Source organism: Eretmochelys imbricata, chromosome 22, assembly GCF_965152235.1.
Source record: "Eretmochelys imbricata isolate rEreImb1 chromosome 22, rEreImb1.hap1, whole genome shotgun sequence".
Taxonomy (NCBI): domain Eukaryota; kingdom Metazoa; phylum Chordata; order Testudines; family Cheloniidae; genus Eretmochelys; species Eretmochelys imbricata.
The window spans coordinates 20,526,867-20,543,466 of NC_135593.1; the positions used below are offsets into that span (position 1 = coordinate 20,526,867).

The following is a 16,600-nucleotide window of genomic DNA, read 5'->3' on the forward strand; positions in this document are numbered from 1 at the left end:
TCATTCTGCTATCTCCACTCCAGAGTTTCATGCACACATCACACAGAGCATCTGGGGGTGAAGAGGGGAGCAGGGAGTGACATGATTGGGTGGAGGCCTCATGGTCCAGTTACTTGTTACTTGCAGGTTGGGATCACACCCCCACCCTTCCCTAAACTAAACAACTGGGCACTCTCCTGGCTCATGCTGCCAACAGTTTCACCATGTAGCAGAGACAGACAAGAGACCACTATCAATCCCTACAACCAAACAGCGACTCCCACAACTCACACTGTTTTAGATACATCTCAGCAGCTCCAATCCTGCAGGTGGATCCACGTGACTGGGTGCACCCCTGAACCCAGTACAGGCCCAGAGGGTCTGATTGCAGAATCAGGATCTAAGATGTGTACATAGTCTCTCTTTGAAACCACCCATTCCCGCACACAACTGTTCTGATGCATGAATGATGTGGGGCTGGCAAAGAGGCTCTTTTGCAGAGGGCTCTCAATGCCCACTCACACCTCCTCCCGCTGCCCTAGAACCCCCTGTGCAGGAGTTTTAAACCCTTGTACACTGATTTTTTTTTAAAAGTTTTGTTGTTTTAAAACAGAAAATTGAGGCTTCTATTAAAACACAGAAATACAGAACAATTTAAAACCAGCACAAGTTTCTGCCTTTCCCAGCCCTATTTACAGTTCATTCAAAATCTTGTAAATTTTGGTTGTTCTTTAAAACAAAACAAAAAATAAAGAAAACCCATACTACGAGGAAAAAATAAAGGAAGATTTTACAAACTGCCGGAGGGTCTGGAAGCCCCCGGTCACCACTTGGGTTTCAAAAATAATAATACCCCTGCCTCCCAAAAAGGATTCACATCAATTTTACTGCACATCTGGTTTTCCTTATAGAGGCAAATCAAATATGAAAAACATCCCCCCTCCGCACCCCCACAGGCCCCAGCCTCCCGACCCTAACCCAAATAAAGGTTTAAAAAAAAAAAAGTTTCTACAATCGGCCCCAGCCCCACAGGACATGATTAGAAAGGCAGGTTCGCCATGTTTCCAGGCCCAGAGATGTAGCTCATTTGGCTGTCCAGTGAAACACTCCTCTGCCTCATCTGGTGTGTGACCATAAGGTTCTGCTGAGGTGGGGGCCCCATGAGGGAGCCCTGAGGTGACATCATATGTCCCGTCTGGGCGTACATTTCTCCTGACACAGACATGCTCCTCTGCTTAGCCTGCATCAGCATGAAATTTTGCTGGGCCATCAGACTCTGCTGGGGGGACATCATGCCCTGGTGCATGCTGTTCCCCATCATGGCTTGCTGGGGTGGCATACCTGTCCTGCCCAGCATGGACACCTGTCCAGGGTGACACATAGAGATGTTGAGTCCCCGCTGCACGCCCTGCTGCCCTGGAAGGCTGGGGGCGCTCATGCCTGGCCGTGTGGGTGGCTGCTCAGCCATCATGTTCTGCAGGTTCATGAGATGGAGGTTGGAAGGCTGTGATTTCGGTGCTTGGCTGTCACTCTTGGGGAAATACTGCAAGGTGCTGCTCGGCTTCTCTGAGGGGATGATCCTGGAGAGGTCAAACTCAGGGATGCCCGTGGGTGTAGGGCGGATGACCTCACTGAGCTCAGGGTCATTCAGCACTGAAGCCACACCTGGAAGCACACTGGGGTAGGGATCTCCAATCCGAGGAGGGATGTTCTTGCCCATCATGTGCTGCTGGGGGGCCATCTGGCCAGGCTGCTGGGAGGGAAGGTCCTCTGGTGGCAAGGGCATCCCTGGTGGGTAATGTTGCTGCATCCCAGCCCCTCCCCCACCTCCCGGTGTCATAGGCATACCCGCAGCTGGAGACTGCATGGCATTGTGGGGCTGCTGCATGCGGGGGAACACCAGCTGGTTGGAAGGGATCATCTGAGAATTGTTTGGCAGAGGGCCACAGGGCTGGTTCAAGGAGTCCTGGGGTCCTGGAGGCAGCATCATGGGGTTTTGGGGGGGGACACCCGCCCCCTGCGCACCAGGGTGCATTGGAATGTTGGCGCCCAGGGGATTCGGCGAGGACATCATGGAAGTGGGGGGTTCGTGGGAGAGTGGCTGCTGACCAGGCAAGTTCATCCCCATGGGACTCTGTGAGGATGCAGGCCCCACTGAGTTCAAGTGCAGTTGATTTGGCTGATTTCCTGTGATACCTAATGAAGGGGAGAAGGAGAGTTAACTCAATGCCCATGCACCTCCTCCCACCGCGTGCAGAGAGTATGCCCCTGGTGCTAGCAGCTCTCTCCATTGAAATCAGCATCTAAGCAGAGATCAGCTCCAGCCAGATTCCCTGGAGTGTTCAAACCTGGCTCAGCTCTGCTCTCACTGCTAGACCCATGGAGCAGGTCTGCCATGGAGGGTCCATCAGGGCAGTAAGGTCAGCAAAAGACAGATGACCCCATCACAGCCTATGATCGCCAAGCCTGGCAGCAGCACAGAAGGGGAGAGCACTGCAGCAAGCAGGCAGGGACCAGTCCAGTGATCTAATCCACCCTAAGCCCAGGGGACTCTGCTCTCAGGCTGCGGTCAGACCTGATACCTGCTCAGTACCCTCACCCAGCACTTCATTGCCATGGCAGCATCACACCCTGCCCTGTACCAGCCAGGTGCTAGGCTGCACAGGGGAGAGGTGAGCACCACAGAGCCACATCCTTGGGAGTCCAGCCCCTCCCTCTCTCACCAAGACAGTAAAGGCACGTCAGCACGGCATGTGGGAGCCAGGCTCTGGCCCGGGGCCACAGACTTGTGCTAGCATCCTAAAAATAGCGGTGTAGATGGTGCTTAGAAGTTGCAGCTGTGGCTGGAGCGTGGGCTCTCAAGCCCACCCCAGGCACCAGAGCCTGAGCTCTAGCCCGAGCTGTAATGTCTACACAGCTATTTTTAGAGTGCTAGCCTGAGTCTGTGAACCTGGGCTGCAAGGCTCACTCCCAGATGCAGTGTAGACATGCCATAAGAGGGCCAGCTGGTAGGTGCTTCTGCTTCTGCTGGTGAGAGCTGCTCCAGACCTCAGAGGTTGCCTGGTGCAGGCAGGGAATAGTTGGGGTTCAAGGGATGTCACCACAAGACTCAGTCGGTCATTGGCCATACATGGGGCTTGTGGCTCTTACCAGCTCAGCCAATCCTGTGCCGCTCTGTTGCTACACAGGCTGGGACAGTACAGCACAGCAACCTCTCTACTGCGTTGAGCACAAGGAAGGATTGCCAAATAAACACCCTCAACAGCCATTAGTTGGCAACCTCTGTGCAGCTCCAACGTGCCACCCAGTGGTGGATACTGAGAAGGACAGCACAGCTACCACCTAGCGCACAGCCCTGCCTGGCTTACACAATGCTCACAGCCAGCATGGGAGGGAGGTGTGGCCCCTCGCTGTGGAGGTCAGAAAGACTTTCTGAAATCGGAACTAAGGAGTTCTCAGATTATGCCTCTCTCTCACAGCTCTGACTGTGCAGATTGGGACCCTGCATGGACTGGATAGCCCAGTCCCCGCTCAGGCTTTCCCATTCTCTGGGACATACCGTGCTGAGACCATCTAAGGTTTCCTACACAGCAGAGCTCTGGGCTGGAGATAGTGGACATCTCTGGTGGGAGTGGAAAATTCAAGGGCACCCCAAAGGTCACAGCCCCCTCCCTCCTCCATGCAGGGCAAACATGGTTCCTGGAAACCTAGCTCTAGGACTCAAACAAGGGGAGTGGCCAAATAATAGAACATGGCCCTGCTATCCCAGAGACAACACTCAGGCAGATGGTTGAGGGAGGAACACCGGGCATGTGGAGGCAGAGAGGAGATGACAAAGAGGATAGAGACGTAAGTAAGATCTATGGGTTGTCACATCATTCCCACTGGGCATGGGGATGTACATGTAACCCACATGCATGCTGCATCTACCATAATCTGTTTTACCCCCAGCTGATCCTGGCTGTGTGCTGGGCTAGAAACTCTAGTGTCTCCTGGGCTCGCTGTGTTTGCCAGACAGATCAATGGCACATGGAGAAGGCAGCAGCTGGCCCTGGCCAGTCAGTAAGAAGCAGATGGCAGAACAGCACCGCACCTGCCAATGCCAAGCAAACAAACAACTGCCAGCTTCGCGCAGGTTCTGGAAGCACCCAATGCCTTTGCAAAGCTGCGGCAAGCTGGGAAACCAGCCGGGGATGCCAGCATAGCTGTTCCATTTAAGGAGTTTAGTCAACGGTATCCAGGGAGCTAGAGTTTCCCCAAGGCCTTTGGTTACACCTGAATGCAGGACAGCTGAACGGGCTCCATTGCTTTTACTTGTGCTAGTGAGAACACTGGGAGCCCAAGACACTCAGGACAGACTAAGACACCCACGCCTTAGACCTGACATCTCTATGTCTCACCTCAGGAGATGTAACCCTTGTAATAACCTGTACCCCTCGCATGCTGGTGGGACTTACAGTGACTACAGTTACCATTAATAACCCAACTGTATTATACTGCAATCAACTGGCTGGTGTGTATATGGCATTGTTGCCCTTTGCTGGCTGGAATCAGAATTGCTTGCTGTGTGTCAAGGCCACATACTGCTAACAGATGATAATTTTCCTTGAGCTCAGTTGGTCAGGCCAATGCTTTTGGAGTGGGCGATCCTGGGTTCTAACCTGCTGCCTCTATGGCTTTCTGAGAGGCCACAACAAGGATACAGCCATGGAGTTTCTACTATATTAAGTCATACATTTGGAAAGGAGTGATCCTTCCACAGCATGGTCCACAACAAGGATTACACCCTGTCCTGTCCCTGCAGAGGGTTCACTGAGTCTTCTCCCTTGTCCAACTTCTTCCCCAGGCTTCTCCGTGCCTGGAACAAACTCTTCTCTTCTCCACAGGATAAATGCTCTCATCTGACTCAATTAACCCTTTTGTTTGTCCTTGCTTTGCAACTCCAAATAGGTCTGCTCCTATTCTGGTGCTCAATTAGCGCACTTTTCTACAACACGCCCCCAGCCATGCCTCCCAGGTACTTTCTAGTCATCAGTGCACTGAGCCCCATGCTCCAACAGAGGCAGGGAGGGATAGGGAAACAGGAACAGACAAGTTAAGTGACTTGTCCAAATCCACAGAAGAAGTCAGTGACAGAGCTGGGAACAGAATTCCTGACCCCCATTCTGAGCATCAGAACCATACCCAGGTGTCCTGCCTCCCAGGCCTGTGTGTGAACCACAAGACCAGTCTTACCCCTATAAAGCCCAGCTCCAGCTTGCTCTCCCTACTGGTGCAGACAGTCCCAGAAGAACGTACCTGGTATGCTTCCTGGTGGGAGCATAGGCCTGTCCGGGAGCAGCTCATCATCAGAGGTGGCGATGGTTTTGATGGCATTGTGGTAGAGTGGTGTGGAGCTGGGCATGGCATACTTGGACATCTGTGACATCATCAGCGAGAGGGGGTTCTGAGAGGGGGATGGATCTGGAGAGGAAGTAAAAGGTATGTTGGGATTCATGGTGCTAGAGGGATTACTGGCTGGCGCGGAGGAATTGCTCCTAGGCCCAGGAGGGAGTGAACCTGCAAGCAAGAGAGAGAGAGAGACCAGCTTAGTGCTCCCTGCAAGCTGCAGCCTGCTCCCATCGGGCAGCATCCCCAATTCTCCGCTTGGAACAGCGATAGACCCAAACCAGGCTGGCCCCCAACGAAAACCCTCTATGGACTCTGGGGAAGTTCTGTGCTGGGACCACCTGCTGTGGTTGGCACTTGAGCCAGACACCCCAAACTATGGGGGAGTTAGATCTGATCTAGTCCCAACTTCCGAGCTCTGGCCCATCCCTCATGAACTGAAGAAGGGGAAGGGTGGGTGCTGAGGGGAAGGCACTGAGTTGGAGGCCTTTTTCTAGACCTAGATTCAGAAAACTTTGCCCCTTTCCCCTACTTGCTTTTTTTTAAAGTCCCTGCTGGATGCCTGGGGGGCAAAATAGACACCAACTTCAAGAGCTAACACAGAGAATCAGAGACTGGAAACCTGGGGCACGCGTGTGCATGTCAAGTGCATGGGGGCTGAGTGAGAGTAAGAAAAATGCAGCGATTGGTGGCCTGGCCTGGCTGACAATCCGCTCTGGATAGGAGTATGAGATGGGACTGATACACCACGGCGCTAAGTAGCTCTGAGCGCATGCTGCCTGCACCATGCAGGGCTACCTGGAACTGTTCTTCCAGCACTAGATACCTCAGGGGCCTCACCCTGACATCCCTTCCCTGGATATAGCTGTAGGCAGGTTTCTAGCATCCAGTGTGTCTTGTGAAGATGCAAATTACTCTGGTGGGCAATGGCTCTGCATTCACTCAAGGCCTCCTCAACCAAGCAGGCATGGATGGGAACAGCCTATTTGTACAGGAGAATGGGGTGGGAGTTAGCTGGGGAGGGGTGTTAACCTTGCTAGAAGGCACGGGGGCAGAGGTGAACCAGCTTCCTAGTACCTAGGAAGGAACCCTGGCTTTCTAGCCCATCCTGTTACCCCTATATGAGTGGGTGTAGAAGAAAGAAAGTGGGGATGGGGAATCCTTGTCAACACCAGAGGGACAATGAAAGACTCAAGTCAGGGCCAGGGGAAACTGAAGCACCGAGAGGTGAAGGGACTTGCCCAAGGAGACAGGGCAAGGCTTAGAGTTCTGGAGTCCTGACTCTCAGACTCTGGTTTGACCATTAGACAATGCTGCCTGCATAAATAAATGGACTAAATTCTGATCTACCTGCAAAAAGTCTCCCCAGACAACAGGACCTGGGGCCTGAGAAAAGAAACACAAGGAAATGCAGGGAGCTGGGCATTGGCCAGACACATCTTGCAATCTCCCCAGCCCCTGGAATGCACCAAGACAGGTTTGCTCAGTGACACACAGCGCCCCACTGTCCCCTCCTTTCAGGCACTTCTCCAAGTCAGGACACATGTTTAAGGACTGTGTCTCCCATCAATCCATTTTTCCATCCCTACCCAACCCCGAAGAGCATGAGCCGTTCAGCCGAGGAATTTGGGCATGCTGGTATCCTGGCTCCCCATTTCTAATTTGGTCCAGTGTCTCCCTCCAAACCTCTACAGTGCATGTTAGGCTGCCTACTGTTTTCCTCCTTGTGAATAAGAGAGCACAGCATCAGGGGGTGGGGTGGGACACAGCAAATCACTGGCATTAATCCGCAGAAGAAGCGAGTGCAGGCTTGTATGTATCGGGCAGGCCAAGCTCATTCAGCCCACCAGGAAATAGCAGTCCCTCTCCAGGCTGTATCCATTTCCCCTAATCTAGGCTCTTGCTCCCTTCTTCCCGATGCTGAGACACATTGCCCTTAGGCCTGGTGCATGGCACAGGAAGGCAGATGGTGTATTCTATCCCTTTGGAAAAGGAACTGGGCTGCTATTACAGCACTTTCAGTGCTGGGCCCTAGATGCCCACTCGCCAACCCCAAATCCCAGCACAGGGAGAGCTGGCTATGGGCAGGCAGATTCCCACCACTGCCCTGCAGGGAAATAGCCACGTAATCACTACTAGTCTGAGTATATGGAAAATATGGGTCTGGAAGCCACAGAATTATTGGGCTCCAGGAGAGTGACCAGCTATGTGCAGAGATCTTCAGAGCACCAGGCTTTAATTCTATGGCCCTATCCCACTCACACATCCACACTGTGTAACAGCTTACCCTGATCCAGCCCTCCCATGGAAGCTGACGAATTCATGCCGATAGGCTGCTTGCTCTGGCTGACTCCTGGACTTGGCAAGGTGGTTTTGGGAGATGGCACCCACCCGGGCGAAGGAACGGCCATGGAAGGGGACTTCAGGCGGCTTGGTGAGCTGGTGGGAGACCTGACATTGAGGGAGGAGCTCATCACCTGGGGCGACTTCAGGGGCCCAGACTGGTTGGAAGGTGGCATGCTGACCATCTGAGAGGGCGTCTGTGGGGACTTCAAGTTGGCAGATGGGGAGGGGACAAGCGGTGAGTGCACCTGGCTGAGCGTCGGGGACTTGAGGTGGGCCATGCCAGGGGAGTTCATCTGGGTGATGTTGATGGTGAGGTCAGAGGGCCTGCGGCCCAGGCCCCGTGAGGGTGCCGGGTGCATGTTGGCTAGGTTGCCCCCTTGGGTGGGAGGGGGATTGGAAGCTGGAGGCAAAGGGATGTGGCTGAGCCTGGTGGTGCCGCCGATGTTCCCAATGGACATGGCACCCTGTTCAGGGCTGAACATGTCTGGGGCACTGCCCATCTCCTGGGGCATGCTGGGATAGGGGCCCTGCGTGCCTGAGAAGCCTTGCTGCCCTTGGCTGGGGAACTGTGAGGGGATCATCATCTTCTGTGGCCCCCCCATCATTGTGCCACCACTGCCATTCTGAGCCCTCACCCTGGCCAGATCCTCAGGGCTGATGCCCTGGTGGCCTATCATGTCAGGACCCCTCATTTTCTGCGACATCATCATCTGCTGCTGTGGGGTCATCTGGACATTGAGGTTCATGTTCATGTTCATGTTGACATTCATGTTCATGTTGAGGTTCCCAGGTCCCATAGGTGCATCCATGTCTCGGAGACTCGACTGGCTCATGGGTGGGCTCAACATCCCCCTGGTACCCGTGAAGTCCATACCTATGGGTGCGCCACCTAGGCTCTCTCCTGGCATCTGTCCAGGGAACATGGATGGGTCGATCTGCCTGTGAGCCTGTATCATCCTCTCCATTTCCAAACCTTGGCTCATGGAGCTGCCAGACATCCCCATGGGCCTCTGCATCACCACCGGGCGCTTCTCCATCAGCTGGTGCCTCAGGATCTCCTCCCTGGCTCGGGGGTTCATGAACCGTTCAGGGTCCCCTTGCCCCGAAGGGTAGGGCAGGCTCCCTTGTGGAAAGTTCCCTGGGCCTCCTATTGGAGGCATATCATCATTCCATCCCATGCCAGGCCTGACTGGCCGCTGCATAGCATTCATGGGCCCAAGGGCATCCATGGGCACATTCTGCATCCCCCCAAAGCCAGTGACCCTCTGCATCTGATTTCCAGGGAACCTTGGCCCCGGGAACGGGGGTGCTCCCCTCAGCTGCATGGGGTCCTGGACCTCTATGGGTCCCCTTAGCTGGTTGCCCATGCCTGGAGGCCACGGCTCCCCAGGTTTGCTGTGATAGGGCGGTGGTGGCCCCCGGATCATCATGCCACCCATGGACTGGGGGATCAGCATCTCCTGCATAGGTCGACCATGGATGCTGATCTGCTCCTCCTTCCGCCGCTTTTCCTCATAATACTCCTCCTGCAGCTTCCTCCAGGCCACTTGCTCTGGCGTCAGGCTGTCCTGGTTCAGCCGCTGCATCATGATATTCATCTGCTGCCCCATGTCAGAACCTTGATGGTGGGAGACCTCGTGCTCCAAGTTGGGGCCCCCCAGATTCTGCGTCTGTGAAATCATGGACTGCAGGGGCTCTTCGTACTTCTTCATGCCCACAGACGGGAGGGGTGCCTGGGTGGGTGCGGGTTGCGACTGGGGAGCAGGGCCACCCTCACCAGCACTTTGGTTGGACTTCAGGAAGGGCTCAGCCTCACTGCTGCGCAGCAGCAGGCGCTCAATGTCCCGCAGGGTCTGCAAGGAGCGTTCCCGGTGCTCCAGCTGCTCCTTAGAGAGCCCCTCCGAGTTCATGGGGTTCCTGGGGCCCAGCCCTACCTGCCCATTTCCAGCTGCTCCAGCGCTGGCACCATCCCCCAGTAAGTTAGAGCTGGAAGCACTAGAAGAGTCCACCTGCCCGGGCTGCATCGGGTTGGTGGGGGCGTTGGGTGTGTTGGGGTGGTTGCTCCCTGGCTGGGTGCTGCCGCTGCTATTTCCCACAGAGTTGGGAGTCAGGTCCCGCCGAACGTCCTCTCCCGTCCCCTCCTGGGGTAGGGTGCTTGGTGCAGGCAGAGCTTGCTGACTGATGCTCTGGGGTGGAGGGGGCTGTGTTGGGGGGGGCTGAGGCTGTGCCTGGTTGCCCTGTGATGCTGGGGGCTGGGACTGCGGAGTGCTGGAGGCAGGTGGGTTAATTGGCAGTTGCTCAGCGACTCCCAGCATCTTGGGAGCTGGAGCCTGGGAGAGAAAGGGGAAGCCAAAGTCAGCAAGAAACACATAAGGCAGGTGTGTAGCCCCAGACCTTGTGTGGGCTTCGAGCCCTGAATCCACACAAGAGCTAACTGAGCCCATCTCCCTTGAAAGAATGTGAGCTGCAAACAGGGTCCAGTTGTGACTAGCCATGAGGACATTACCCAGCAGCATGCACAGACAGGACTGTCTGGCTCACACCCAGCCATACCTGGTCTAGCTTTGCTCGGGGAACATTCTGCTGATGATAGGTCAGGATGGAGTCTGCTCGCCCCTGCAAGACGGCTTCTGCGGCACTAAGAAAGAGAGCAGCCAGTCAAGAACAGCAAAGTGTCAAGCCAGAAATACTTAGCAATTCCCTGGGTCCATAGATTCAGAACTCCCAGCAAGGCTACCTCTGCCCGTTGGCCCCCTAGGGGAATGCCCAAGCCCCCTGGGCTCATCGTGGGACTCTCACAGGAGAGCTGGCACTGAACTTCCACCTGTTCTGCACAGATCTCAGGGCATCTGTCTGACAGGAAAACATCTGCCTTGCAATTTCCCCTTCCCCACCTCCAGTATTGTGCACTGTGCTGGGCTCTTCACTGGTTGCTGTGTGCTGCCCCAGAGGGATATAGCATGGGAGGTAGACACTTTGGGATATGCTAGGACTAGAACCCCATATTCTTTGCAAATGTGAAATAACACAAAATAAAAGCAAAAACTATAAAATGAAAACTCACTGTACAGCAGTGGCTCCCGTCCCGCAGGGGGCTGCACCCAGCTCCTTGCACTGGACTTTGTGACCTGGCGCACAAGGTCACCATGCTGCTCAGGTTTAGCCTGGCGATCCCTCTGTCATCATAACAGGAAGGGATGGGGGAGTGCAGACGGGCCAAATCTGAGTGAGTAGCATTGTGACCTGGCAGATGGTGTTGCAGCACCACTCACTCACATTTGGCCCAGCCACACCCCGGTCCTCATGATGGAGGGGCAGCCAGGCCAAACCTGAGCAGCGCTGTGACTGTGTGTGCCAGGTCTCACCCTAACCCTAAGCTGCTTCAATGGCATGAGTGTGGGGTCAGGCTCCCTCTGTGCTCCCTCAGGGCCTCCCACTTCCCCTGGGGGCAAGACCTGGCCCCTCCCACATGGATAAAACAGCACAAAGTTCCCAAAAAATAAAACAAAAAATTATAAAAAATAAAAAAATTTTCCTAGGACTCTAGCTATGACTTAAGTAGGCACTCTAAAGCTGTATGTTCCCCGAGAATCAGCAGCTGAGATACTGCAAAAGAATGAAGGGAGCAAGTTGAGGGCACTCAATCTGGACTGTTAGTACCCAGTGCCTCCCACTGCAATCTATTCTCCCAGGGCCTTTCCAGATCACACCACTAATCCATCTAACCAAGTATCCTGCCTCTGGCAGCAGCCAACACGTTTCAGTGTTCCTGTGACCCTTTATTATACATCTGGCCAAACACACTCTGTGGCTCCTGTTGCGGCTGGCAGCACTAGGGCACTACCAGGAGGCAGCTCGCGTTTAAGATGAACTCTCTCCACCAGCACCTGACAACTGTGCTAGGGAGAATGTGGATGGGGTGGGGGGAAGGTCATGCTAGGGGCAACCCAGGAAACCTCAGTCCTCACCTTCTCCAGAGGCTGCAGTGCTAACTACAGCATGTAAGAGGCAGCTGTGGTAGACCACCCTAAGTGGCCAGAGCCAATGGGGAGGACTGGGGAAGACACAGGGGTTTACCGCTTACGTGTTAGCAAGGTGAGTGGTGAAGACATAAACAAACTGGGAAGGCTGCTTTCCGGCACCACCACTTCCACTGCCCCCAGCATCGGGCCGCAGGCCAGGAGCAGCGCCATGTGGTGCATTGGAAGAACTGGTCTCATTCAGGCTCGGCAGCGGGTTGGACCCAGGACCAAGCTGCGGGGCTGTGGACATTGCAGGATCTGCTACATTACAGTCTGCAGAGGACACAGGAGAGAGCAGCTGTTACCAACAATCAGCGTAACACAGACTGCTGGGAAGCACCGCGCAGAATGCCAGAGCTAAACAGCACACACTGAATGTCTGGACTAAGGGCAATTACAGACTACGGTGGATATAACAGAGGAGTTCTTGGGTTGGTGTAACAGAGGAGTTCAGGGAGTCTGGGGGGTCAGGATTGAGGGGAACTGGCAAAGCTGCCTATGGTGTGGGGGAGCCTGGGGCTGGGATAGTGGGATCTGCACGCTGGGAATGAGAGGCACTGGCAGAGCTGTGTGTGTCGGGGAGGCCCAAGACTGAAGCAGCAGGGAGTCTGACAGTCAGGATTGTGGGGCAGTGCCAGAGGGCGTGTGAGGAGAGGATTCAGTGTCTTTAGCCCACACATTCTACCCTGGAGTTTATCCCCTTACAAATCACAGGAAAGAACAAAAATCACATGTGTTGGGGAGCAGGGCATCTCTCCTGCATCTTCCCGCCAGCAAGGCAGGGCTATGCATTCCCCCAACTTCCAGCAGATGGCAGCACACAGCAGGGATTTTTCTGGGCCTGGATGGCTACAGCCTCCCAGAGAGATGTGAGGAGCAGGGAGGGCTTAGTTCCGCCCCTTCATTTTCCCTCCTGGTGAGTGATTGGCCCCAAACACCCCTAGCCTTCCCCTTCCAGGGCCATTTCCACAGACACACTCAGGGAACACTGCACACTGGAGCAATAATAATTAATCACTATCAATTATTTAATACTCCTACTTAATATTAATAGCAATTGTAATTAACAATACCACTTAGTGCTTTGCATTTGCACAGCGCCCTATGGACAGCTGGAGGGTAGTTAGTAGATATTCTGCATTAGCACTTCCACCTACAGAAAGCCCCCTTGAAGCCAGAGCCACACACATTCCCCCTCCCCAGCCCTGAACTTGACTGGGAGTGCGAAGCTACTGCGCTTTCATGTGAACTACGAGGCTCTGGCATTAAATACAGGACAAGGCCGGAATGGGGGCAAGGCCAGGATTCACCCAGGGCTTCCTCTGCGCACTGTCCGGACTGTGTGTCTCTAAGCAAGACTCCCTAGAGTCTCCGGGCTGGGAGGGGAATCGGGCTCTTGTCTCTGTCATGGGGGCAGTCTGAGGAAGGCTCACTCCTCGCCAAGTCTTGGGGATCATGGTGCCTGAGTTGGTAAAACTATGCAGAACTGTTAAAATCCAGCCATTTTAAACAGGAAAATGGCCATTTGTTCTCCAGCTGGATGCTCTCTTGTCACACATGGCAGCATCCTGACAATCTGCTCATAGCCAGCCTCAGAAATAACGGTTGGTCTTACCATCACCTTTCACCCATGAATCACAGAGTGTTTTGTAAAGGGCAGGGCAGTATTATCCCTTTCTATTGAGACACAGAGGAGAAGTGACATGTCAAAGGTCACCCAGTGAATCTGTGGCAGAGCCAAGAAGAGAACCCATTAGTCCTGACTCCCAGCCTAGTGCCCTGGGCTATCCTGCCTCAAACCCCAGTGATCTAAAGGGAGGAGCCTTGAACAACAACTTGCTGTAAGCCCTTGTCTGTTTACACTGCACTGAGTCAGATGCAAGGGCAACTCTACAGCTCCTTGTATGCTTGTCCATTTTCTTTATACTGCCTGCCTGCCTTGCTCTGCACCCAGCTGGAGGCCTGCACAGCAGAGGGGAGGATCCTCTCTCTAGGGTGATGCAGAAATGCACATTTCCAACTGGCAACTTCCCTGCAACAAAGACAGCCAGACTCCCACACAACTTTATGAAGCATTAACATGGAGTGGAAGCCTTGAAAGAGGACAGTGAAACAGCCAAATAAGTTCAGTTACTGTGTGTTGTGCTGCAACATTGCAAGTGGCTAAAACATCCAATTCTTGAACAGTCTTTGCCATAAATAATGCAGGCAGAAGGCACAAGGCCAGAAGAGGAAGCTAGTGCACTACTAAGTCTTTGAGGCCTGCTGTGCTTTGCTGTCTTCACTTTCCTCTCCGTCAACCACATCTCTTCAGCCTCTTTGGTGCAGGAAAGCCCACCAATGTGGCCTGTTAATTGCATCGTCCCACCCTGTAGTGTCTATATTAAAAGTTTTGAAGTCACTCCTGGAAACATCCTTGAAACTGAGCCTAGGTTGGCACAGTGGCCTTGGAGCATCCACAAATTCTCCATACAGGAGATCCTTCAGAATGTGTCCATCACCTATCCATTGCAGATGACGAAGCCAGCAACTGTGTTTAAGAATAGTGATTAGACTTGGCAGTTTTGCTTTCTCAGATACTTTGGTTTCTCACTTGATATTTAGAATATGATGAAGACAATGGGTGTGGAAAGTGTTTAGCCTACTCATGTCCACTGTAGGTGGTCCAAATCTTGCCACTATACAGCAGTGTAATTGAAGTGCACAGCTGGTAGACCCATACCTTGGTGTGGGTCTGGTGGCTGCCTTTCCAATGTAAGAATTAAGCTCAACATCTAGAGGTAGGTTATCCAGAACAGTTGATCCTAGATAGCAGAGATTGTGACAAATTCTAGCATGGTACTACCTATTAAAACTTCTGGTGCAGTCCACACATGTGTACCATAATCATGGTCTTCTTTAGACCAATGATTAGTCCAAATTTGTCACAAGCTAGTGCAAAGCTACTATCAAGATGCTAAAGGTCCTCTTCACTGTGTGCAACAGTGCGCCATCAGGACAAAAAAGTTCCCTTATTAGCAGGTATTTGACTTTGCTGTTAGCTCTTATATGTGCAGCGTTGAAGTGTTTTCCATACACACTCAGTGCTAGATGAGAAAGCATGACAAAGCAGCAGACAGAAGAATATATTGAAAAGTGTTAGTGCCAAAACACATCCCTGTGATACCACTGTGGATTACAAAGCAGTCAGCTTGATCATCATCATATTGGACTGTGGCCTTCATGCCATTGTGGAAGGATTGAATTAGACTGACGAGGACTGGGGGAAGGGGGGGAGTCGCAACAAATTATCTTGCAATTGGAAAAGACCCATTCTGATGACATGGTCAACAGCCTTTGTAAGATCTATGAAGGCCATGTAGAGAGGTTTTCCTTGTTCTTGACACTTTTCTTGTAGCTGCCTTAGTGAAGACTATGTGAATAGGTGATCTACTGACATGGAAGATACAGCGACTCTCTGAATATATGCATTCAACAAGAACTTGGAGTCTTTTGAGGCTGACCTTTGTTAATGCCTTACCAGCAATCCTACGGAAAGAGATTCCTCTGTAGTTGTTGCAATCACTCCATTCTCCTTTGTTTTTATACAGCATTATGATGTTGGCATCATTCATATCTTGCAATACCCCTCCTTCCCAGGCAAACAAGACATTGGGCAGATGTTTAAGTCTTATTCCAGTACTTCAGCTGGAATTCCTTCTTTTCCTGTAGCCCTTCCTGGTGCTAGGGAGGTGATTGCCTTTTCAAGCTCATTTATAAATGATTCTATATCAAACTCTTTGATAGTCTGAAGCCTGGGGACTGCATTTAGCGCTGCTTCAGAAAGACTGGTTTCATGTGACTAAAGCTTGTGATACTGCATCTATTTGCTTCTGTTGATGAACACAGAATCATAGAATATCAGGGTTGGAAGGGACCTCAGGAGGTCATCTACTCCAATCCCCTGCTCAAAGCGGGACCAATCCCCAATTTTTGCCCCAGATCCCTAAATGGCCCCCTCAAGGATTGAACTCACAACCCTGGGTTTAGCAGGCCAATGCTCAAACCCCTGAGCTATCCCTCCCTGCAAGGGATGATGAGACACGATGATGTCTCCATTAAGAGATTTGAGTGGGGCAGTCTTCCTGGCTGAAGAAACTATTGCTTTCTTGATTCCATCATCCCCTTAGACCTCCATTCTCAAAGGACATTTGTATCTTTTCGCAGAGATAGAGCCAGTACGATTGAGCACGTTGCCTTATTGTTTGTTATAATGTGCTCTTGGCCATTCTGAGGTGAGCACATATTTCAGGAGAGGGGTTCATGTTGTAGTGGATATATGGCATGCATTTTGCTTCAATAACTGGAAGCATACTTCAGAGTATGTGGCAAACCAGTCTTTATCCTGTGCAGTCTTTTTACCGAAAGCTAGGGTTGCAGCTATGTGGATGGAGAAGATAACAACATGAGTCCCTTATGTCAAATTGGGAGCGTTGGTTGGAAAGGGTGTGGGGGAGGTGTTCATGTCTAAAAGTGTTTGGAGTTTTAAGAAATACAAACCATCATGAATATTGATCTAGGAAAAGCTCCTCTGTCATTTTAGGGGCAATTGCTCTGATTCACAAACTCTTAGCTTCACACTTTTCTTAATGACTTTACCATGTTCCATTTGCTGTGAGCAGAATTTTAAAAAACACAACTCTGGAGAAAAAGGGAAGCAAATGGAAAGATACAGGGAAACAAATCTAGCTTTTTCTTCCAGTAGCTGGGGAACTTGTCTGTTGGGAAAGCCATTGGCAGGATGAAGAGGAATGAGAATGTGAAAGATGGACCCAAATGGACCTGACCTAGCTACCTCAAAAATATTTTCACTTCCACAGTTTGAA

At 52.4% G+C, this 16,600-nt stretch overlaps 1 protein-coding gene across 2 annotated transcripts in view; it reads right to left on the reverse strand.

Annotated features, from left to right (window-relative positions):
• Nucleotides 1-956: 956 nt before the first annotated feature.
• BCL9L (BCL9 like) overlaps nt 957-16,600 on the reverse strand; it is an 86,959-nt gene continuing 71,315 nt past the window's right edge. For both annotated transcript variants that reach the window (XM_077839929.1, XM_077839930.1), the window contains 5 exons: nt 11,798-12,008; nt 10,267-10,351; nt 7,655-10,043; nt 5,278-5,538; nt 957-2,175 (listed from right to left, as the gene is read on the reverse strand). In XM_077839929.1, the coding sequence (XP_077696055.1) occupies nt 1,019-2,175; nt 5,278-5,538; nt 7,655-10,043; nt 10,267-10,351; nt 11,798-12,008 (4,103 nt within the window). In that variant the 3' untranslated portion in view covers nt 957-1,018. The remainder of the gene's footprint in view (nt 2,176-5,277; nt 5,539-7,654; nt 10,044-10,266; nt 10,352-11,797; nt 12,009-16,600) is intronic.